Source organism: Lepisosteus platostomus, chromosome 25 (assembly GCF_059453375.1).
Source record: "Lepisosteus platostomus isolate fLepPlt1 chromosome 25, fLepPlt1.hap1, whole genome shotgun sequence".
NCBI lineage: Eukaryota > Metazoa > Chordata > Actinopteri > Semionotiformes > Lepisosteidae > Lepisosteus > Lepisosteus platostomus.
The window spans coordinates 11,338,209-11,361,607 of NC_142635.1; the positions used below are offsets into that span (position 1 = coordinate 11,338,209).

Genomic DNA, 23,399 nt, shown 5'->3' on the forward strand with positions numbered 1-23,399 from the left:
AAAGAGGCAGTAGCAGGGCACCTTCCAGGTATCACGGTTCCAGTTCTCAGAATTTAGTTACTTCTTGGTTCTGACACAAGGTTAGCATTTTTCCAATTGTGCTGAACTGATTTTAGATAAAGCAAATTCACTTCAGTTTTGTTCTGAAAGGTGCAGCATGACATGACCGCTTTTAATTTTTTACACTTTTTGTTTCTGAGGGAACTTTTTTTTCTTAATTGGCAAATTTGAAAATACACTTTTTTGTCGCTGTACAATTAACGACTGACTCTCTAGTACTGATTAATGTGATAGAAAGAAAACCACTAGTGCATATAGCAGTAGTTTAGTGATACTAATAAGCACTGGTCTTGACCTAGCAGTAGCAGTAGGTAAGGTCAAGCCTGATGCTAACTGAGGTATGTAATACCACCTAGATCGCTGTATTGTTACCAGCCTTCAGAAAACATTCCTTTATTGATTTTCCTTAAATACTTTAGGAACAGAAATGCAATATTAATTCTTCATCTTTGAAAAAGCTTCCCAATATTCACTTCAGTAAACCTGAGCTTGGCTCCCTGATTATCCTCCAGCTTTAACCAACATTAAAAACTCCCCAAAACACTTTGTCAGCTGTCAAAACAATAAGAAATTACAAGAAAGCCTAAAAAGAAAGACGTAAAAATAACTTAATTGCCATTTATTTTCTTGAAGAATATTTTTTTTTCTTTGTGTCTGTCTTTCACCACAAGACCTAAAATGCTTGTTTTTTTTCATTTAATTCACTGATAAGCAAGATCATACAGTACCTTTTCTATTGAAATTACCCTGACAGGATATGAAAGAAGCTTTTCAACAATTTGTAATTATGATCTTTGCTTAACAAATCCACCAATTGTCAGCACAAAGCACAAATTGCTCTTTTTTCAGGTTTTCAAACAAAGTGGGCCATTTATTGGCAGAGGTAGAGTTGTTACTAGGCAACCCACGTCCTATCAGTTGCAAGAGGGGTATCTTTGGAGATGTGTGCCCCACAAAGAACTGGTTCAGCTCGCCTCGCTAGGCCCCTCTACCTCCCTGCCAAAACAACGGGCTCATTCTGCTGAGACCACTGCTGACCTCATTGTCTTTTTGTGAAATGAAAATCCAGAGTTGCATTCTGCTAAATGAAAAACTGTCCGGCTGCTCTGAACACCCCTAGCGTCTTTTGCCCTCATGGAGCTCTGTGAATGACCACTGATGAGGTAGCGGAGGTACTGCCCACCTGTATAGACCGAGAGAGGAAAATATGGTAAGACAACAGGGGAAATTGCTCTAATATTGATTATTCTCGGGTTATTCTATTCTACATAACAAAAATACAAAGAAGACTGTTGCAAAACTAGTGTAAAACCTGATTTTGTGTTTTCAGAATTTAAAATGTGTTTGTCTTTCTGTCTTAAAACAATTGTTATTTTTTTAACATGCATACTCCCAGCACTGTTCTGAAACAGTAGCTGCCATATTACATAATAATTTCTTGCATTTACATAATGCTGTTCATCCCAAAGGATCCCAAAGTGTCTTACAGTAGCACCCACTGTGGGTGGTGAGGGGATCCATTTCATCCACCAGTGATGTGTATCACTCTCCTGCGTAAGAAATAGCATTGTTTGTGTCACACTACACATTTAAATACACCAAACTGTGCAGTGAATCAAAATGTAGATTTATTTTCTTTATTCCTTAAATAAAATACCAGCCCTCCTATGGGAACTGCCTGCCTAATACGACTAACTACTGAATATTTTATATTTACCAGTACTATTATGCCTTTTTTAAATGTCTGATCGGTAAAGAAATCTACTTAATGGTTTAGCCAACTTCTAAAATAAACCCTTTTGGCAGCACGGATTATTGAATCCATGAATTTACACTTACTTTTTTCTAATTGTTAAATTTATTTTTATTATGTGTAGTACGAATAAGGTAATGCTTGCAAAAGGTCAATAAAGAAAGTAAAGTAAATTGTCCCCAGAATGCAATGCATTCAATTACAGAATTCCAGGGAGTAAGGAATTACTGTATAACTTTTTGTTCTATATTTCATCTACAGTGCAAAAGCAGTATATTCTTTTAGTGAAAGATATCTATAAAAAATGTATATTGCACTGTTTCTGGTACTTATACGCCTGAAACCCAGCAATACACTGTTGCTTGTTTTGATAATGATTAATATTATTATACATCTATTTCCTTCAACACAGCTGTCACTGGAGTGTTTCATTACTATTTTTAGTTGCACTGTTTCAAATATTCCAATTATTTTCCTGCAGACTGTACTGCTAACAGGACTGTAAATGTTTTCAGAGGTGTTTGAAGCTATGCTGCCTTTAAGGTGCAAGAATAAAGAGTGAAAGACAACAAATATATTTGAAAAATTGCATTACTCCTTCTTACCTCGAAGAACCATGAACCTTAAATTTACTAAACCCAATAAATGTCAAGGACTCATTAGGTAATATTGCTACCTATCGTAATTAGAAACAAAATTGCCACAACCAATGCGATTTTGTAAAATTTCAAGTCAAAGTATGATCCCTAAAACTAGTTTTTACCAGACAATAACACAGACAGGGTGTTGAGTAGAAACATAAAGTAAAATAAGCATCTTTTTAAGTAATATTTTCTGAATTCTGAATCTGAAGGAAAGAAGGAATCTGACAGTGTTAAATCTTGTGGGCAGTAAACTGGATGATCAAGGTATTTCACCTCTGGGACATTTACACTAGGGCATTATGGGTCATGGTTATCATAGAAACAATTTAATTTAAAAAAATCATTGTTTGATAGGTAAAAACAACTATTTGTTTCTCAGAAACCATGGCTTCTTGGAATGACAAAATATGTTTTTTTTAGCCAAAAGCATGAACCATTAAAGTTTAATGATAGAATGTTGACTTACTGTGATATTAACAAAATTCACAAAGGAACGGATGCCGTGAGTAAAAGGAAAAAAGATGGCTAAGGTACCATCTGTCACACCATCTTTTTTCTGTGGCATCAATTCTTTCAGAATCTTGGGGCGGGTGTGGCGCCTGAAAATTATCGTCCATCAGCTGATCATGAGACTCCCCTGCCACAGGCACACACTGGAGAACCCAGAGATGCTGAGGGAACTCCAGCATGGCTGAGAGAAATTCAGCCCACAAACCAAGGCAAGCCCCATACGTCTATTTTACTCAGCCATACAACATCTAGACTTAAACTGTATTATGTTTTTCCAAAAGCAGTCTGTTGCCTACTGTCTACGACCACATTCATGAAGCCTAAATAATTTTAAATACCTTAATCTTAAGGGAATTCTGGCTGTGGATTAATAGATAGTTTGAATAGAATATGTTCTCTGCATCTGCTTATACAATGCTTATATATCTGTTCTTTACAGGGACAGGCAGGATATTAGTATAATTTACTAACACTATACCACTGCATTGTTAGTTTGTTGTCTTTTTAATGTAATTTAATGCACAAAAAATCTGGCTAATCATCAAGCACAAAAATCAGAAGGAGTATTTGTCTCATCACTTGATTGTAAATCTTTTAGGTTCAGTCACCCTTGTGCTTAAAACAGCAGGGGCCACTATAGACCATCAGAATCAACTTTTTTTCTGACCATCCCATACAGTACTGTACTATATCTAAACTAATGAATATGTTCAAGTTTCTTCCAAGGTAACGGCGCACAGACTGGTGAAGATACTGGCAGTTGTGTGTACAGTTGGACTGCTAGGCTGTTTAGCTGTAGGAGTATGTTTTTTAGGTGAGAAATAGCATTTGATTCCTGATTTAATTTGCCTCCTCTCTTGTTCCTTGTTGACAGAATAATTTTACCACGTGGCTACTTTCAGAATAGATATTTTTTTTCAAGAGCATACATTTAACTTTTTTCTGTTTGAACATTTTACATAACCTCAGGGAAAACCCAGATGAAAAGCAACAAATGCATGCACATTATACAAAAAGTGTCAAAAATGAAAATAAATGAAATGTTAGTGGGAAGCTTCAAAATACAATGGTGCCACAAACCATAATAAAACAACTTTTCCTGTTATGAATTTTCATAGACTATCAGTTGGTGGCATTTTTTATTTTCTGTATCTATGGGGAACTTTAAAGTGATTCTCATCTTGAATTTTTTCTCAAGGTAACTTCATAATGAACTGCTTGAAACCGACTGAGCAAATCTTTCTGTTTATACAATTACAAATATTTCATATCCTTATGGATACTATTTAAAACAATCAAACATATATACTGTACTTAACAGATAATTGTATAGCTATTATTTAATACAAACTAGAAGTAGTCTCAGACATATGGAAAATTATAGCTGTTTCATTTTGAAGAAGGATGAGAAATGTATTTCTCCATTCAGCTGTACCTTATACACTCCAGTAAGGTGAAGAATGCACATTTAAACACATACTGTAGATATATTAAAATTAACTCAATCCCTATGAAATTTATTTTAAAAAATATTTAATTTGCACTGATACTGTACCACCTCCAGTTGCTAACTTCTAAAGGTATCAAAGATAGCACACAGAGTACACACTTCATCTCTGCTGTGTACACCTTGTCTGGCAGTCCACTGAGTGAACATTTGGAGGGAGTCCTACAGCAGGTGGCTGGAAGTTACTGTGCAGTAGTGTTTTGTGTTTATTTAATTTTGCTTTAAAAATCTTTGCAGAGCAGAAACAGTTTGTTTTGAAACAAATGTGAAAAGTATTTTCACAATAAAAAAACAAACAAACAAAATATCACTCATGAAAACCAGGATGGATTCATTTAGCTTTCTGTTCACAAAAAACAGTCTTACTGTATATTTCTGGCCTTTTCAGAACATAAACAGTTCGTTTTAAAACAAATGTGAAAAGTATTTTTACAATAAAGACAAAACAAAAATTCACTCATGAAAACCAGGATGGATTCATTTAGCTTTCTGTAGAATTTATGCTATCATTTATTTTTAGGAAAGTGTTATGTTCCTGTCATGTTAACACAGACATTTGGGTATTGTGTTAGTAATGTATAATATAATATACTGTCTTTCATCCAGTGAAGCTGCTCTTAATGCCTGCTACAAATCACAGCTCAGCGGGTCTAGGAGATGCAAAAGAGACTCCCTTCTGTAATGTGACGGAAGACAGTACCATCGCTGACCCCAGAAAAGGTCAGTGATCCGACAGATGGATTCTGGGAGGGTTTGTGCTGGACGTGGTTAGAGTCTTTAATCATTTGTGTGTTGATCTTCTAACGAGTCACATAGAAGTGAACAGCAAGTGCTTAGCAAGTGAAAAGCAAATGACCGAGAACAAGCCAAGATGGGAAAGAGCAAAACATCGAGAAGCTATCTACCGCACAGTACAGTGCGCATTTCACAAACTGAACACACAAGGTTAAATACAGACGGTTTTGAATAAATTCAATTCAGTTTTTTACAGAATAAGTCCTGAGAACTCTCTGCTAGAGGTCCAGTTGGAGAAATTGCAGACTTGGCTTCCTGTGTGCTATGAAAGATGGAACTCATCTCTGGGAAACCTGGTTTGTAGGCAGCTAGGCTACCTAAGGTAAGCCTTTTAAACTGCTTGACACTTTACAAAAGTCTGATAAATGCCGCAGAAATAGAAGGAAAAGAGTGCCCTGTTGTAATGTTTGGATTTGTTGGACATTTCCTAATACACTATAATGCATCCGTTCACTTAGATAATTAAAGCTGCTGTATTTCACCACAGCAGGACGTTTGCCATTATATTCACTTTTAAACTTATGGAAAATATTCTCATTACTTTCTCATGCACCTAAACCCTAAATATACAATGAAAGAGTTTCCCCTATGTCTGTCTACACTCTGCCATCACTTGTAGTGTACCTCTTAGTCTCATACAAATTAAGATAATCATTAAACTTATTTACCAGTACAGACATATGAATATCACGTCTATGTGTATTTCACTCTCTGTGGAGTCTTGCCTTCATATTAAAACATATTTATAATACAACCTTCATCAAAACAACAAGTAGAACATATTCTTTAATGGCATTGTGTAACTCCTAACATTTTCCATAAATCCTATGTTATAATAAGGCTTGCCCACACAAATAAGTTTATTCATTACCACCTCACCTGTTTATAATGGGTTTATAATTAAAATGGGGAGTTCAATTGAGTAAATGAACTAAAAAGAAAGCAAACTTTTCAAAGTAAAAGTATTTACTTAAATTATATGGCACGTAGACTAATAGCTTACCTGTAATTAAGACTGTTAATTAAAGCTGCTCTATTATCAGCGCGACAAAATGCCGTTAAATTCGCTTTTTAAACCGACGCTCACGCGCCGGGGTGAAGAGCAGCCTCGCTCGCGCCACCTGCTGGCTGTTCAGTAAAACTCTACGAGTATGTGTGTGCGAATCGACCGCAAACTAAACACAAAACTTAAATTAAAAAAAAGGACTTTAGCAGTGTGCATGACACTATCACATTTATATATGTGTTTGCTCGCCTAGCGTACGCCCTTACCTAGGGAGACTTACAATTCATGTTCTACAATTTAATGTTATTATTTAATTTTCTAGTGGAATCAACTTCAGCTAGTCCTGTGTCCCGCAACCGCGCCATTCTTCCTGTTATTATAAATGCAACCAGTTCACAATCATATGGGGGAAAAAGACAATCTGCAGTATTCTGTAGCAAATGCAGTGACACATTTTTAAACAGACATGACATAGGTAAATTCATTAGGCTGATTACGGGGAATGGACGGGGAATCTTGTACACAACAATTAGTGTATTGTTCTGCATGCCTGCGCCACACTTTGCTGAGATTTATCAGGATGTTTTACTCAAAACCTTTATTCAGTGGTTCAGCCAAGGAGATCTGAAAATTAGAAAGTATGTGTCAAGCATCAAAGCAGTGCAGATCTTTTTCTGGATTTCGTCTCTTTGCGCACAAGCAGCATTGCCATTAACTTACAGTCCTGATGTACGGTGTGATTTATCACAGGATTCAAAGTAGGATGATACTTCTGCTCTGTCTTTCAGGTTAACAAAGCACAAAGGAGTAAACCTGACAGACATAGGACCCAATTACTCGGATGGGTTTGTTCAAATTACCTCTGAACACAAAACCAATCTGGAAAGCTTGTGGCAGTTCAGGTAATTAATTTTAGCACTCATCTCCATTGACCTTTTATGATACATAATGGTTAGATCTGAATAAATTGGGTGAACAGCAGTAAAGGGGACAAACAAATACTTCCTTATGCAAATGTTTATCGGGCTTTTTTATAAAAAAAATCATTTATTAGAACTCTGCTACAATACCAATGCACTGAGAAAACATAATAGTGCCTTTATTTTACAATTAAGCATTAAAATTGTATAAGATGGTTTATACTATGTTTCAGCTTTTTCAGTACACATTAGTCACCTTGCTTTTTAATTCACCGGCTCAATCATTGCCTGATTTAACAATAAATTTGGTACACAACACAGTTAAAATTCATGAAGCCTATGTTTTCAAACATTGTATGAATGTTTGATGTGGTATGTTTCATAAATTGTAGAACATCAGACAAATGATTATTCTACTCAATGTGAACAAAAACATCCAATATAAACTCAACAGTATAGTGTTTCTAATGTCCACGTTCCAGTACTACTATCAGAAACACTGGTTGTCAAAGAGAATCAGTAGGGAGAATATTTAAAAACAAAGTTGAAAACATCTCAGAATGAACAAAACTGAGTTAATAAGTCATATTGAAGCAAACTTATTTTGTTAGGAGGCTGATGGTCATCCATTAACAAGCTGTCATGAGGGTCCAGGAGTCACTGGAATTAAATTGCTTTTTTAGCTAGGATGTTGGATTTCTTTCAGCAAGCAAATCTCACGTTTGCATTTCCCCAGATTTAATAAAAGGTCAGGAAGAGAGCTCTAACCCTCTGTGCTCTCTTGAGGCAAGATCCATAGCTCGCTGAACAAGATCAATAAGGTTTAAAGACTCAGCTTCAGGCTGTGTGTGCTTCTCTTATAATCTAGGGGAGAGAGCCATGTGCTCTCTTGTCCCCTTAACACCATGGAAACCAGCATAAGCCTTGACCCAGTGAGCCACTGGGCTTGGGTAGGTACTTTACTTCTCTGTCCTTACGAGTTGTGAGACTGAGCTCTCTGCAATGCAGTGCTGTCTTTCTCTCCCGGACCAGAAAAGTTGGATTCAGTTTCACAAGACATTGTATTCTTTCTGCTGTCAAGAAGGCAAGGTGAAAATCCTTCTTCTGCTATATTCTCTTTCCAAGGTATAGATCCCTTATTGACATCTTATATCATCATCAGAACAATTCCTTGCATTTAGATACTGCCCTTTAGACTAAGTACAGCTAGGAAACCATGCTGTGCCATTTGGTGGAAATGTGTAGACCAGGGCCACCGTATTTCCCTCTTCAGGTGAAATAAGCTGTTTGCTCGGCACTAAGGTCCACTAAATGAATTAAAAATAGGAAGGGAACCACTTTATTCATCACTAAAGTATAGCACAGAGCAGGATGATACAGTATATGGCAGACATTATGGAAAACAGAACCACTGCACAGCAAAGTGGTGGAAAAGAGAGAAATTACTTCACAATCCATTTTAACGGGGACCTTTAGTCCAGCCAGACTTGGAATTATGGGTTAGGAAGTCGACATCCAAGATGGATAGTTTTTACAGTTTCCCTCAAATTTAAACATGGCAAAGGCAAGTCAGACTGATGTCTTTAATGAATGCGCTTTCAGTTAGTCTTTCATTCAAGCATGTTCTTTCAAATTTGCAGCCACAGCCTGATTATTTTTTTACTGTTTAACGCAAATGAAAAATGAAAACGATTTCAAACATTTCAAAACTGCTCCAACAGACCCAAGGGTACAGTGTCAAGACACTGGACGGTGGAACACGGTACTGGCCTCTAAGCAGACCTTAATCAATCACTTCTCAAAGCTGAGCGTAGCAGAAGAAGCAAGCTAGAACTTAGATATTTCCACGACGAGATCAGTACAGTATATACTGTATAAAGAAATATAAGGAAACCACATTTACTGATATGCTCTGTACTACTATTTAATTATTACCTACTTGAATTATGAAAGATAATCATACAGACTGCACTGCACTCTTCTATCTCTCTATTTGCTTTCAGAGAGAGTTGTATCACAGGAAAGGTGATAGCATTGAAGTGTTTTGGTAAGTTTTATTTAATTTTCTAAAACGGGTTTTGAAGCACGACACTGAAAACAGTGTTTATCTCCCAATTCGGGAATGACTGTTTTACTCTCCATCTTTGCTTCTGATGAACATACAGAATGGCTTCACATGGCTTCACTGCTGTTCCTTGAGGTTCAAGCCGAACAAACAATACCACATTCAATTAAAAACCCAAAAAACAGACTATAAAAGAAACTAATAGGAATGACTGATGAATTATTAAGAGGAAATATGTTTAATTCATTTGCCCTTAACAAGTTATTTGCATTTTTGCAAAAAAGTCCGTTTTTGGCACATTTTGTAACTTTGTCACATCGTAATAAATAACTTGGTCACATTGTTATTTGACATTTTTTTCCAACACATAAAGAAGATACCAATGTAGCCCATTCATGAAGTAAACAAATCTCGTGCATCTACAGTATTCACTTTAAGTAACAAAGGATTTTTTTAATAACATTTAAAGCAATTAAACCTGAGAGCATGACTCAGGTTATGGCCTTGGAGATGTACTGTATATAACTAGCAATGGCTCTGAAAGGAAATATATCTGCCTAAATATACGTCTAAATGTCTGTCTGGTGTGTGCTCCGTGTTTCCAATGAAGGGAGCACTGGTGAATGAATGCTAACACAAGTACTGTACCAGGGGAAGCTCAGCTTGCTCTGAGCAGAGTCATAAGACACAGTCACTGATGGAACAATGATGTACGTTTCCTTTAATAACATTTCTTTACCTTGTTGTCTACTACAAGGACATGTTTTAACCTCATTAGGAACCATATTTACATAGCTACAGTATACATAGAGTGAAATTGACTTTTATTTTCTTGTGAAACAGCCAGAGGAAATTAATATGCATATGCCCATAATTCACTGTGACATGTTTGTTTAACAACATGAACCATATACTGTGTAAGCCCCATTTGACTGGTGAAAGTATAGCTATGACATACTGATGGGCCCTGTCACCTGTCTGTGGCTGCTTTGAATTTATAAATGTTAAGCAATGATCTGCGCTGAAATTCAAAAACACTTAAACTCAAAATGAAGGCAGGACAATCCAATGAAGATCTATAAGGCAGACATGCAAGGGATATTGTCAAACGACAACCCCAGGGAAAACCAAAACATCAAAGCACCAGATAATTAAGTACTTATGCCTAAATGATTAGGAACAAAATGCATGACAAAAACCTACTCAATTATTATGCAATTATGATGTAAATGAAGAACATAATTAAAGGAGAGTGACGGTGAAGAACACAACATTAGTACATAGACAGTATTCCAAAGAAACAGGAAAGATGGAAGAAAGGGACATGTACTGTAGCAGTTCATTAAAATGAGCATTTAGGCGCAGACAGTTAAAATAGGTGAATTAAGGGTCTCAGAATACTTATTTAATTAATAGAAAAAAAAATCATTCAAAGGAACAATGTTAGTAGCATGCTTCAGACCACCAAATTCAATTAGGGAATTTCTTTACTGATCTCAGATTTTCCGATAATCTAGATGTGATAAGGGAAAAGGAGAGGAAAAAAACTATGAAGAACTGGGATCATAAAATAGGATACTTCATAACATGTTTTGAAACTGAACAGCGCAAAACAATGGTATGCAATTTCAGGAAACCAGACTATAAAGACAGGGGATAGACTACACTGGTGTAAAAATGAAATCTATTCAGTCCTGAGCAGAGGTGACTAGAGGGGAACAGATTCATAATCCCCAGAGGCATTGATGCTGTGTAGCCAGTGCGCTGGAGTTGACACCTTGGCCTGTTTCAAGAAACAGCTATATTAGCAACCAAATGAGCCAGACTGGAGCAAGGCAACACAGGCTCTTCCCTTTGGTCACCTTTCTTATGACCTAATGACCTACTGTAATGTTCTAGAAGCCTGTTCTAGTCTCAGGTACTGTGAGACAGCCAGGAGTTATTAATATTCACAGTCTCCTAATTCATAGCGTGGCAGTGGTTAGCATTGCTGCCTCACAGCGCTGGGGCCCTGGCTTCGGTTCCTGGGGTGCTGGAGTTTGTATGCCCTTCCCGTATTTGTGTGCGTTTCTTCCAACAGTCCTAAGACATACTGATAGGTTAATTAGCTTCTGGGATCACTGGCCCCGGTGCGTGTTTGTACATGTCTATGTGTGCCCTGCGATGGACTGGCACCCTGTCCAGGGTGTATCCTGCCTTGTGCCCGTTGCTTGCCGGGTGTAGCAGAGTGGACCAGTTGGGACTGTGGAAAGGGAGTGGAACTGCCACACACCATTGAAACTGTCCCATGGGACACATTCCCAGCATTCGCACGAGGAAATTGGAAAACTGGCTACACCTGGGGACGCCAGGTCCCTGTAAAGGACATAGTGAAGAGTTGTCTCTCAAGACCCCTACAGTAACTCTGGACGTCTCAGGGGGGAGATCCTAGGGAAGCACCTATTTTAAAAAGGTTATACAGTGTTTGGTTGGCGATACAATATTCGGGTGGTTGGAAGTCCGGGAAAGAGACTCTCCCTGTCAGGCAGCAGCCTCTGTCGTTCCCAAGTTGGGACACTGATAAGAAAGAAGACAGGCAAAGAGCAAAGCCAGCGATATAGAATCAACCGGGTGAGGAGCTTCCACTGCTAGTGGGCTGGAATGGAGAGTTAAACAGGCAGGAGGAGAAAGACCACAGGGGAGGATAGGGAGTGTAGCTTCAGGGTGGTTCGCTGGGCTGTTTAAGCTGCCATCTTACCAGCGGGTAGGGTTTCTGCCCATATCCCTTTGCGACACTTCCTTCAAGAGGGAACTGTCAGAACGGGATTCACTGGCTGCGGCTGGCTTGCAGCCCCTGAACTCGACGAAGCAGTTAGAAGATGGACAGCTGGAGACTTCCCAGTAAGGTGCTTTGCCCTTAAAAAAAAATCCCCTACGGCAAGCCTGAAAAGGGGCTCCCTTTGAAGATTTCTATAATTGTGCACTCTAGATGGACCTCCCTCTCAAAGCAGGTAAAAGGGTGGCCGGCCACTCTTCCAAATGTGTTGTCTGAGCCTCAGATGCTCAGTCACTTTACAAAAACACACACGCACACTCCCCTCCCCCAGCCCTGACGTTTGGTTTTGTCTGGTGCTGTTTTTTCCCCGAGAGTGTGGGACTCGAGCAAAGCTGCCCCGAATAATTGGAGGAACGGAAGCCACTCTGGGGAGGTGGCCCTGGCAAGTGAGTCTCCACTACAGCTCCAGACATACCTGCGGAGGCTCAATTATAACGCGCCGCTGGATAGCCACCGCTGCACACTGCGTACACAAGTAAGACTGACTGCCACTCTGGAAGGGCTGTCTGGTTTGGTTTGGGGATTTCTTATTTCTTAATGGTTTATTAACTTGAAGTACAGATAAAAATAAATTCATCTCCGAAGTGTTAAATAACCACGTATATTGCATGAGGAATGAGAGGCGAGCTGTGTCGACGTGGGTTGACTGCAGAGGAATAAGGTGGCGTTAGATGAAGAAGGAAGCAGAAAAAAACCGAAAGGTTGAACAGTTTTCTTCACACCCGAAGAAGGCTCAACGGCCGAAACACTGTTTCTTCTGTCTATTTTTCAGCATGGAATTAACCTTTACTTGTCCCTTTACATAAATTTCAGGGATAAGACCTGTCTAGCGTTTTATCCACTTCAGTGAGTATTAGCTGTTGTCGCTAGGTATACTGTATTTCTTCAAAAAAATCTTCTCTGTTCACTGTAAAGAACTGTAAAGAAAGTAAAACGCTGACAATATCAAGTTGCTGAAAAGTTTCAGCTGTCTTGCAATGTCTTATTGCCCTATTTATCTGTGTTGCCTTCCCTGCATTTTATCTACAGCTTTGCTTTTGCACTCATGAAATTAAAGTTTTCAGGGCACTGCACTTGTGCACATACTGTAAAATGTGTACATTAAAGGTATCTGGATATCAGACTTACAGTATGCTAAAGAAATAATCATTCTTTACAAGTTTTAATGTTTATTATACATTAATTTATTTTAAAAAGGGATACTGTTTTATATTTTCAAGTGTTGCATGTTTTTTTGTTCCTTAAAAGGAAATTCCACAAATAATTTGTGGAAAGCTTTAATATTTTATGTGATTACATTAGGCATTTCTTCTTTTTCATAAAAAAGGAAGAAAATATTTGAGGAAAGAGGAGGAGATAATGTTTCTACTTGTCATGAGTAAATGGACAGAAAGGAAATTAAGCACCCTGTTACTCTTTAGTTATAGGCTACCTCAGGTCTCCAGCTGGGTGGTTTTTGCTGGTGTTGTCACTCGAAGCTCCACCAAACTGGCCCAACATACAGGATATGCTGTGGAGAAGATACTTTACCATAAAAACTATAACCACAGAAGTCACGACAATGACATAGCCTTGATAAAGCTGAAGACACCATTAAACTTCACAGGTGAGCGTGGGTAAGAGCACCTTTTTCTTCATAAAAAGCCTCATGAGATTAATTGTCCTCAGAGTTGGAGATTTTTCCTCATCGTAAAGCTGTTCTGCAAAACTTAGCTTAACATGAAAGAAGTATTTGAACTCACACTGCAGAAATTCCCAAAGTTTCAGTGGAGAGATTATAAAGAGAATTTCCAAGTTACATTTAACCCCCCGTAGTACACTCCTTGCTGGGTACAAATCAGAGATCATGACTTTTTAAAAGACTTTCCAAGCAAGTGAGAATGATGGAATCAACATGCTGTGGAATCTGGGGATCATGTGGCTTTATCACCGAGGCCTTGCTGTGATACAAGAACCAGAGTCAAGAATTCAGTTAAAAGAATCATCTACAGATTAAAATAAGCTTTTCCATAGTTTTTTGGATTCCTCATATAGCTTCTTATATGCTTAGATGGTTTTGAAATTTGTTTCTCATAAATGTGTGGCTATATATGAATGGCCGCTAAGGACACTCCTGCGACAAACAAATTGCAACTGGTTTGAGCTTCAGCTCATCCAATAAACCATTTCAGAATTGGAAAAAAAGAATACAAAAAGAAAAAGAAAAACTTTCTTAATTCAGATGAAAGTATTTCAGTTACTGTTAAACTAGTTGTTTGCTTTATGGAAATCACAGCTGAAAATATCTTTTCAGGGGCGTGTCTTAAACTGCTTTTGACTCATTGAGGAATGGTAGTGCTTTAAGGAGAGTACTGCATGTCTTAAACTTAAAAACGTCTTTTACTTCTAGTATTTTTGTTTTCTGAGTTTTGACCTTCATTCATGATTGACAGAAAATAAAATCAATTCATGACGATACCTGTTGCGCCACTCCTGTTGCGCCACTCCTCTCTTGTGAAGAGGAGCCAGTTTGTCTCCCACAGTACGATCAGTACAACCCTTTTTTCATATGTACTTCATATTACACAGCTTAAAGTGTTATTTTATGTGAATAAAAGAATTGTCTGCGATTTTTATTTCTTGTAATGTACTTCTGAGTTATCTCATTTAACAACATAGAGGATGAATCTCTTTTTGGGATATGTAATGGTCTAGATACATTTACCAGGGATGCCCACTTAGTGTTCTCTCATTAATTATTTAACTACTGAATGTTGCTCTCCTCATTATGACTTATTTATCATTTTTGGTCCAGTGGCTCCATAGTACCTGATAACTGCTATGGAATAAACAGGAATACTCAAGGTTAAAAATATCAGTTTCTAGACAATCAGTTGTGTTCCTAAGAAAGCTAACGTTATGTATATCTTCCTCTCTGTTTCCTCAAATGGATCTGAAATATAGAGACTGCTTTGCAAACATATTACATCTATTTATAATTCATGAACAAGAGTACAAGATATACAGCATACTTTTGTAAGCCCTCTGCAGCCAGAGGGCGCTCCTTCTCTGTCCTGTCCCTAGTTTCCGGTCTGCTGTCCTTCCGGTCCCTCTCTTTCCCTTGGGCTATATATTTCCGGGTCTTGCACTCTGTCCTCGCTCAGCATTGATGTTCGGATGTCCTGAGACCAATCTAGCACCAGGGCGCCCCACGTCCGCTCCCTGAGGGCATAGGTTTCTATACGGCATTCCTGAACTCTTTGCACTAATGAGCCCGGGCCTTTTTCCCGTCTCGCTGCTACGCATATGGGTCTTTTTCCGCTCTCCTGCTCCCCACGGTTAGTCCCTTTGGACGTCCATGAAAACTTTGTTGAGAGAAACTAATATACTATCTCAACTTCTGAACTATTGTGTTTAAAAGTAACGTGCATGCACTTAAGAAATGAATTTTTTATTGTTAACAATGCACATAATATATATTTTCTGTTACAGATGCAGATCTCAGTTGCAACAATACTGCTAGTATTGAAGCAATATTTGAGAATAAAAGAACATTACTTCTCATAACTCTTCATATTAATTTTTAACAGATACTATTAGGCCAGTTTGTCTCCCACAGTACGATCATGATTTCCCAGGTGGGACACAGTGCTGGATTTCTGGCTGGGGCTACACAAGACCTGATGAAGGTATTGATGAAGAATGTGTATCACTGCAGCACTGAAAGACTGAGCCTGCTATGAGTGTGATCATTATGCCTCTAGGCCACAACATGGGACAAAAAACTTTAGGTTATATGCTATATTTAAATGGGTAAAGCATGCATCTTAATGAAATCTGGAGAATCATTCTGGCTCACTTCATGTTTGTACTGAAACAAATAAATACACACCCTGCATACATTTAGACCCTATTTAATGACAGTGGAAAACCTTTTAATACTCTGTCATTTACTAAGATTCAAATAAAGCACTTTACATATCACAGTAGTTCACATTGGCACCAATTAATTCAGTCTTAAGGACATATTCTAATATGAGAAATACAGTAAGATTAATATTTGTTAAGAAACTTCATTAGTTGAGGTAGAATAGTTCAGAAAAGAGAATGTGTTTAAATGGCAGTGAATTAAATTAAGTACCATGTCCATATCTCAAAATATCAGACAATTTCTTTACATATTCCAGTACTTTCACTCGCCTCAGCATGTTTTTGCCTCGATTGTCAATTGTCAATTGTAACACCTCACTACAAGCTTATATGGCATGACCACATATTGATACAGGGTTACATTCTGTAAAGAGATAAGCAGAGGTTTAATATAATCCACTAAGAGGATTACAGCTGGAGAATTAGGGTAACAACGATGTGTGTTCTTGTTAAAACATCCAACTGGCAAATGAAGTTGTAAATGTTTGTGTATTGAGTTTGTTTTTTTTTGCCTTTGGCTTCTTGGCAGTTCACATTCCTGAAACTTTAAAAGAGGCGCCAGTTCCCTTGATCAGCACTAAGAAATGCAACAGTTCCTGTATGTACGATGGGGAAATCACATCAAGGATGCTCTGTGCTGGATACACAGAGGGGCAAGTAGATGCATGTCAGGTCAGTGTGTTCAGATATTAAACTATTCTTCCAGATGTTCTCTGCATTTTTCCTTTTCTGTGGATGACATTTTACCGCCATTTATTAACATTTTACTGCTCATGATGGAAAGCTGACTTGTGTTATTTTAAAGAAAAGGTTACAAATAAAGGGATGCCATTTGGCTCGGTACTATTTGCTGGGTAGCCAACTGATCTAAGAATCTCATCCATTTACCAATTATTCCTCCACTTTGAACACATGAAAGCAAGCAGAAATCCCTGACAAAGCTGGTGGTTTACTTTTCAGTACAAGGTGTTGATGAAGACTTGGTTTCACCTCGAGACTCTGCGTTTCTACTACATCTTTTGATGGAAAATTACGTTGGGCCCCTTTAAGACCCCCAAAAATCCTTTCATTGCTATACTTTAAAAGTTAATAACAAGCTCACCTTAAAATGAGTAATATATAACCGTACCACAAAATTTAGTAAGACAGATTTGAAGATTGATATTCTACTGTGCTTTAATACGGATTCATAGCCACCTGTTAAACTTCTGGAGCCCTCTTTCCTTAACAGGTAGGATCAACAACAAATATGTGAGTTATGAAAGCACATAAACCATTAGATATGAGCTCATCACAGGGGAATCCTTGTTTGTTTTAGTGAAGTGAAACTCCAGGTCTCCAGAGAGACTCAGCACCATGGGGTTACTATGGAACCCAACATCATGGATTTCTAAAGGTTAGAAAGCCATGACAGTTTGGATCAAAGAAATCAATAGCTGCTTTGGTTAAGCCATTAAGAGCTCAGGTGGAATAAAACCCACAGGTGACTGTCACTCCTCAAGATCAGAAGAGAAGATCAATATTTCAGTGTACAGAAAAGCCACAAAAAACCGTAGGCCTTGGGCATTTTCTCAGCAGGCATTCTGGGTGTTTTGACAGGGTGATAGTGGAGGCCCGCTGGTGTGTCAGGATGATGGCGTTTGGCGACTGGTAGGAGTGGTCAGCTGGGGCACAGGATGTGCAGAGCCCAACCACCCTGGAGTTTACACCAAGGTGGCCGAGTTTCTGGGCTGGATTTACGACACGATTGAGGTAAAAAAAACATGTCAGCCCCCGCGCTGGGTGAATGACGGGATGGAAAGCCAAATGAAATAATCAGCATCAGATTGTTTTCAGAAATCAAGATTCTCATTGCATTTTGTTTTCTTTTTTTGACAAAAGTGAATTTTAATAAGTGGGATGTCACTACCTCTCGACTACAGTCTGTTGATTGAATATTGCCTTGATTGTAAATTTTAACACCTCACTACAAGCTTATATGGCATGACCCCACATTTATACAGGGACAATACATGCAGAAAAGAGATAAGTAGAGGTTAATGTTTTTAACAAAACATTTAAAAATCAGTCCTACCTTCCATTGCTGTATATATTTTAAAAGTATGCTAAATTACAATTCCTAAGTTAACTGAAATTAAAAGAACAAAATATACAAAATGCTGTTATAACATGTGCATCTATTTCATCTTTCCTGTTGGAAAATGCATGCATTTTCTGTTGTTCACTGACATTATCTATGTCAATTTTTTGGACTGACACTTTCTTTCAGAACTACTGAGTGTGAAAGTAGAAGAAAGGAGTTCAGAAGAAGGAAAGGATGCTCGTCCTGAAGATGTTTACTGCGAAATGTTATTAAATTTATGAAAACCAGCTGTTAGCAGCTCCACTGTTTTCAAAGTGAGGATGCTCCCTCTGAATTTACAAAACAATAACAACAGAGTACATTATGGATAGTGAGGAGACTATATAATCTGCATTTCTTCCCCAATAAACATGGCAGTTAGTTCCTTATCACACCCCTCAGTTTGGAATACAGAATGTTAATCAACTGCACTGAGTGCCAAGGACCAGGCGCAAGCAGAGGCGGGACTTCCTCCAAACCCTGCGCTGTCATGGCAACTGCCATTTCCTCCCCCTGCTGGCCAGTGAGCCTGCACTGACTGGGGGATTGGAGTGGGGGTCACTGGCAGCACCACAAGCACAAAGACAGCTGGCAGGGCCACAGCCTTCGTTAAGCAGCAAGCTGAGGACACCGTCTGTGACTTGACCTCTCCTAACCCTAGCAACACCCCGCTAGCTGTTTGCTGCCTCATGAGGAATCCTAATCCAATTTTAATCAGTGGCTTTTGGACTCTAGGGGCCTTTTTTTAGTCAGAATGAGCACCTTTAATGCTCCAGCCACTTGGGAGCACTAAATTTCTTTTTAATGTATCAAAGCCATTACATGTGATTTGGAAGGCACTGTTGGTTTTGTTGTTCATGTTGTCATGTGCAATGCTGCCTCTCTGCTACAGAGACCCTGAGCTCTAGATAACCTTCCAAAAGTGAAGCACGTGGTGAGAGTGGAGAGCTGAGAGGGTTAACAGCAGATGACAAAGATAATTTTACAATGTAATTCTAAAACCCTACCTTTTGCAATTCTAAACTAGATTCTTGACATCAAGTATTTTTCCAGATTATAGTAATGTGGGAAATTGTGACTAAATGGATATGAAAGGCAGAAATATTGCTGTTCTAATTCAGATGTTTATCAACACAGCTTGTAGAAATTTGCCATAAATGTTTTCAGTTGTCTATGTTGATCATGCCTGTATCTTTGTTATACTGTACATTATGACATAATACTACATTTGTAAAGGAATCTAAAGAGAAAATTATTTCTCCTACATATTTCAAATAGATATTAATATATTTTCTCAAATGTTGGCTTTATTTAAGACCAAAATGCTGACAGTTTGCAGTTGTAAGATCGTAAGAATATATGCACAAATATACATTATATGTATACTCAAAATAATATGATTGATAACATGTATTCGTGCAACATATGCAGATATCATTATTATTGATTTTAATGTAGATAATATTTGGGCAATATTAATAAAATATTATTAATAATATTTTCTCCCATCTGGAATAAAAACAATTGTATAAATATAGATCCTCGTTTATTGTTTTCCTTCAACATTACTATAATAATTACAGCCCAGCATTATTTAACATTATGAGTATGAATAAATACTTTAATATATACTTTAACTTTTTTTCACATTTTTCTATCGGCACTTAATTTGGAAATGGTAAGATTCCATGCATGGCACTGGAGTAGAAGATGGAAAATGCATGGACCGCATAATTAGATTTCTTAAAAGCGGTTATTATGCACTCTCCACAACTTGTTATCCTAAGATAAGTAGAGCAACATGGCTTCAAAAGCCTGTTGGGGAAGTTTGAGGTAGATTTCTGAGTTGTAGTTGCTCTTAGAAGAAATGATCAGTTCATGCTCATATGGATTGGGGGAAAATTCCTTCTCCAGCTCAGCAGCAGGGGTCTTTCTTTAAACACAGCAGGGAAAAAGTATAAAGGACGTTAACTAACGTCTGAGGATCAAAAACCACTTTTCACAGCCTGATAATTACTCGACTTTGGTTTTGGGGGTATCCTTTATTCATGCTTCACTGCCAAGTACGACGGGCCTGCAAAGATTCAATCAGCATATACAAAGACGGAAAGTTTTTAAAGCATGTCAGACTTTTTTTTTAATTTAATGTTCAGTCCTTTAGAAGTCAGTTGTTAAATCTTCCACAGAGGGAAAAAAAAGTGTGCTTTTAAAGGTGAAATAGTAAAGAAGATCTTCAGAACTTTTTTCACAGTTCCTTCCCAGCTTTATTAACTAGGGCAGCCTGCTGTGCTGTAAAATAATCTCATGGAATGATCAGTGGTGACTTGTTCCATCGGGGTACAGGCTGATCAAACATCAGTTAAGATCTGGTAAACATGACATGCTGCTACAGTTTAAAAGAAGACTGTTTTATGTTTCAGACTTATATAAGGAGTGAAGCCGGGGTTAATAATCAAGTTGTCACCACACAGACCAGCCCATAGTTTGCAGCCCCATGGCTCAAGGACATGATCGGCTTACGATTTGTCCTTTTTTCCCCACCAGTCAGGCACCCAATTATTCAAAATGATTAAACTCATCTCCTAATTATTCCGGGTGTGCCACTGAAGGTGCGCTCTGTCATTGAGCTCTCACTGGCAGTACTGCTCTGACCACACTTCTCCCTGGATGTGCTAAGCCAGCCCGGTCAATAGTTTAGGATTGAACAAGAGGTTGAGTGGCACCTCCACAAAATGAACAGGGCTTTTGATATATTTCTGTTTCTATTTTCCCTGCACTATATAAAAATGAAATCACTGTTTTGTACCTTATTGACACCTCCGTGTTTCTGTTTCCTTAGACACACCTAAAAATGATTCTACCCAGAGCTATTTTGTTTGTAATGAAATTTAAAATATTCTAAATCTGTTTCTAGTTTTCAAAAGCCACAAGTTCAATTTTGAAAGTGATGAATCAGCACATTTTATTTAATTTCTCTTTGTTAACTCTAAAAAGCCAAATAGAAAAGGAGCAGATGGTCCATATATTTCTTAGCAAACATAACTCTATTATGTTTGCTAAGTGAACTCATTTGCTATGTGTTGCAAATAGATTAGTCATTGATAAGTGATCTCAGAAGAGTTAAAATTCACACGTACACAGAAGGAATCCCTCAACTTCAAAGGCATGTATGTAATACAATCAATACTATTCACAATACATTAATACCACTTGCAGATCTATTTCCCTTAACAGAATGGTAAGTGCTGCTTGAACAGCACAGTGCAATTTAGGAAACTGGGCATGAACTAAATTGAGCAAGTAAAAGGAAATTAAAAGGTGAAAAAAATACCTGAAATTAATAGGATCACACTTCAAGACCTTGATACCACAATGACTGTGAAGCATGATAAAGGATAAACTGCCATCACATCCATTTTCAATCAAAGCAGTACAGTGATCTAATTTCTCAACATTAGTAGCTCTGTCACTCCCAAGTGGCCTTATGCTAGGAGAAGAACTAGTTATTGAATTTTTTTGCTCACACAGGAAAAGGAGTGCAGTTGATTTTTTGTTCTCGACTTGAGTCGATAAATGCTTTTATTAGCTTTCCCAAACTACATTGGAATCACGCAACAGGCTGAAGATAAAGTTTAAATCATGTCCAAGAAGAGCTTTTTGGCATTTAACAAGCTCCCTAGGCATGTCTGATTGATGATAATAGACAGTAATACAAATTGTAATCTCCCAAAGACTTTTTTTTTACTTTATTACAATATCTTTTACCGTGTTCCCAGGTACGCTACGATGTTGGAAAATTTGTCATATAACTGTGATTTTCTATTTAACAGTAGAAACTGAGAAAGGGAAATAACATTTGTTTTTGCATTTTTAAAACAACACATTTGGAAGGAAGGTGCCTTCTCTACTATATATACAAATGTATAAATATAAGATTATCACCTGACACTACCTATTTCTTTGTGTCTGAAAGGATCAATTATATTTATTATTTTTATACTACTGATCTTGAAACTAATACACACCTTTGGCAGATTTACTCTTTCACTTTAGTGGTAGATCATTGCTGGCACTCTGCAGGAGATAAGTGTCTATCCATCTTTTACTCTGAACGAATGTCACAGAATCACGATTGTGAGCCAAGTGAAGAGGTATCAAGTGCACACAGGAAAATGTATTATGCGTCTTACATAAATGGGCTCACATTATATCAAGGTGTTGAAATGGTACACTTAATAAAGTAATCAATCATTTAATCAGTCATGCTTGGTACTTATCTAGAATTACTGTAGATGGGGAATGTTATATAAGAATGGCCAACCTCTGTTTGTGATCTACTGTACATCAACAGAAGAAAAATAACATTCTGCAAAAACAGATTAGTAGGTGGGTCCTGGGAAATATGATCATTATAGTTCATATGACTGCAGCCACACGTGCCTGTGCCTGTAATTTTTAATATGTTTTACACTTTAACATTCTAGGTCCACAAAATCCCACTCTGATACTGTAGCTCTTGGATTATCTATTCCACACTTCTTTGACGAAGATCTTCAAATATTTCTCTTTCTGTAAACTGGAGCTGTTTCTTTAAAAGGGATTTGGTAGCTGCATGCTGTATTAAAAAAATGAACTAGAATGGCTTACAGTCGCCAAATGGCTACAAGATTGCACTGTCCCCCAAGACTTCAACTGTATGTGATGTACCCTTGGGCACAGCACTATAATGGGATCCTTAAACGGCTGTGTCTCAGGATAACCAGAGACATAAATATAGTAATAAGGTACAAACCTGTGCTCCCTTAATTTACAGTGCAGGGAACTTATTCACAACAAAACACAAAATCCTAAGATCCTTTTTGAGCTCCTATGACAGCCAGACAGCTAAGCTGCTTACCAGCTCTAAAACAATTTCTTTCAAAACTCTTCTCAAAAATGTTTTCTTCCAAATGTCAGTCTCTCTGTTACACTTTTTTTTTGTGTGGAAAAAAACACACATTTCAAGTTCACAGGGTGAGAACTCTGTCTTTCCCTTCTGCTCCCTTCTCTTCCTGGAGAGCAGGAAAAATCGCTGCCAGTCTGGAATGCTCAGTATTCTAGTTTTAAATGTAATCAAACCAACTGCCTTCTGCCTTCTGCCTTCTGCCTTCTGCTGGTCATTTTCCTTTTGGTGGCTGTGGTCTGTGGAAATGTGGTCTGGACAAAAGCCCAATCTTGTCTCTACTTTGTCGTCCACTTATAACACATGCAATACTAATAACTTTCTGTACCTGATTTGAAAAATACACTTAAT

General features: G+C 37.8%; 1 protein-coding gene and 1 long non-coding RNA gene across 5 annotated transcripts; one reads left to right on the forward strand and one right to left on the reverse strand.

Annotated features, from left to right (window-relative positions):
* Positions 1-664: 664 nt before the first annotated feature.
* LOC148641074 (uncharacterized) lies at positions 665-6,364 on the reverse strand. Its single transcript, XR_015930100.1, has 3 exons — positions 6,149-6,364; positions 1,548-1,610; positions 665-1,243 (listed from the first exon to the last, which is right to left on the reverse strand). It is a non-coding gene; the product is annotated as an uncharacterized LOC148641074 (long non-coding RNA).
* tmprss5 (transmembrane serine protease 5) lies at positions 3,321-19,642 on the forward strand. Of its 4 annotated transcripts, none has more exons than XM_088619360.1 (11): positions 3,336-3,781; positions 5,081-5,194; positions 5,456-5,591; positions 7,064-7,177; positions 9,199-9,242; positions 12,388-12,550; positions 13,497-13,687; positions 15,645-15,743; positions 16,514-16,656; positions 17,584-17,736; positions 18,254-19,642. In XM_088619360.1, exons 2-11 carry the CDS (start codon positions 5,095-5,097, stop codon positions 18,260-18,262), a joined length of 1,152 nt encoding a protein of 383 aa, XP_088475486.1. In that variant the 5' UTR covers positions 3,336-3,781; positions 5,081-5,094; the 3' UTR covers positions 18,263-19,642. The 4 variants fall into 4 exon arrangements, with proteins under 4 accessions (XP_088475488.1, XP_088475489.1, XP_088475486.1 ...); XM_088619361.1 differs by having other exon boundaries at positions 3,341-3,781; positions 13,497-13,681; XM_088619362.1 differs by lacking the exon at positions 18,254-19,642 and having other exon boundaries at positions 3,321-3,781; positions 17,560-17,690.
* Positions 19,643-23,399: the final 3,757 nt, after the last annotated feature.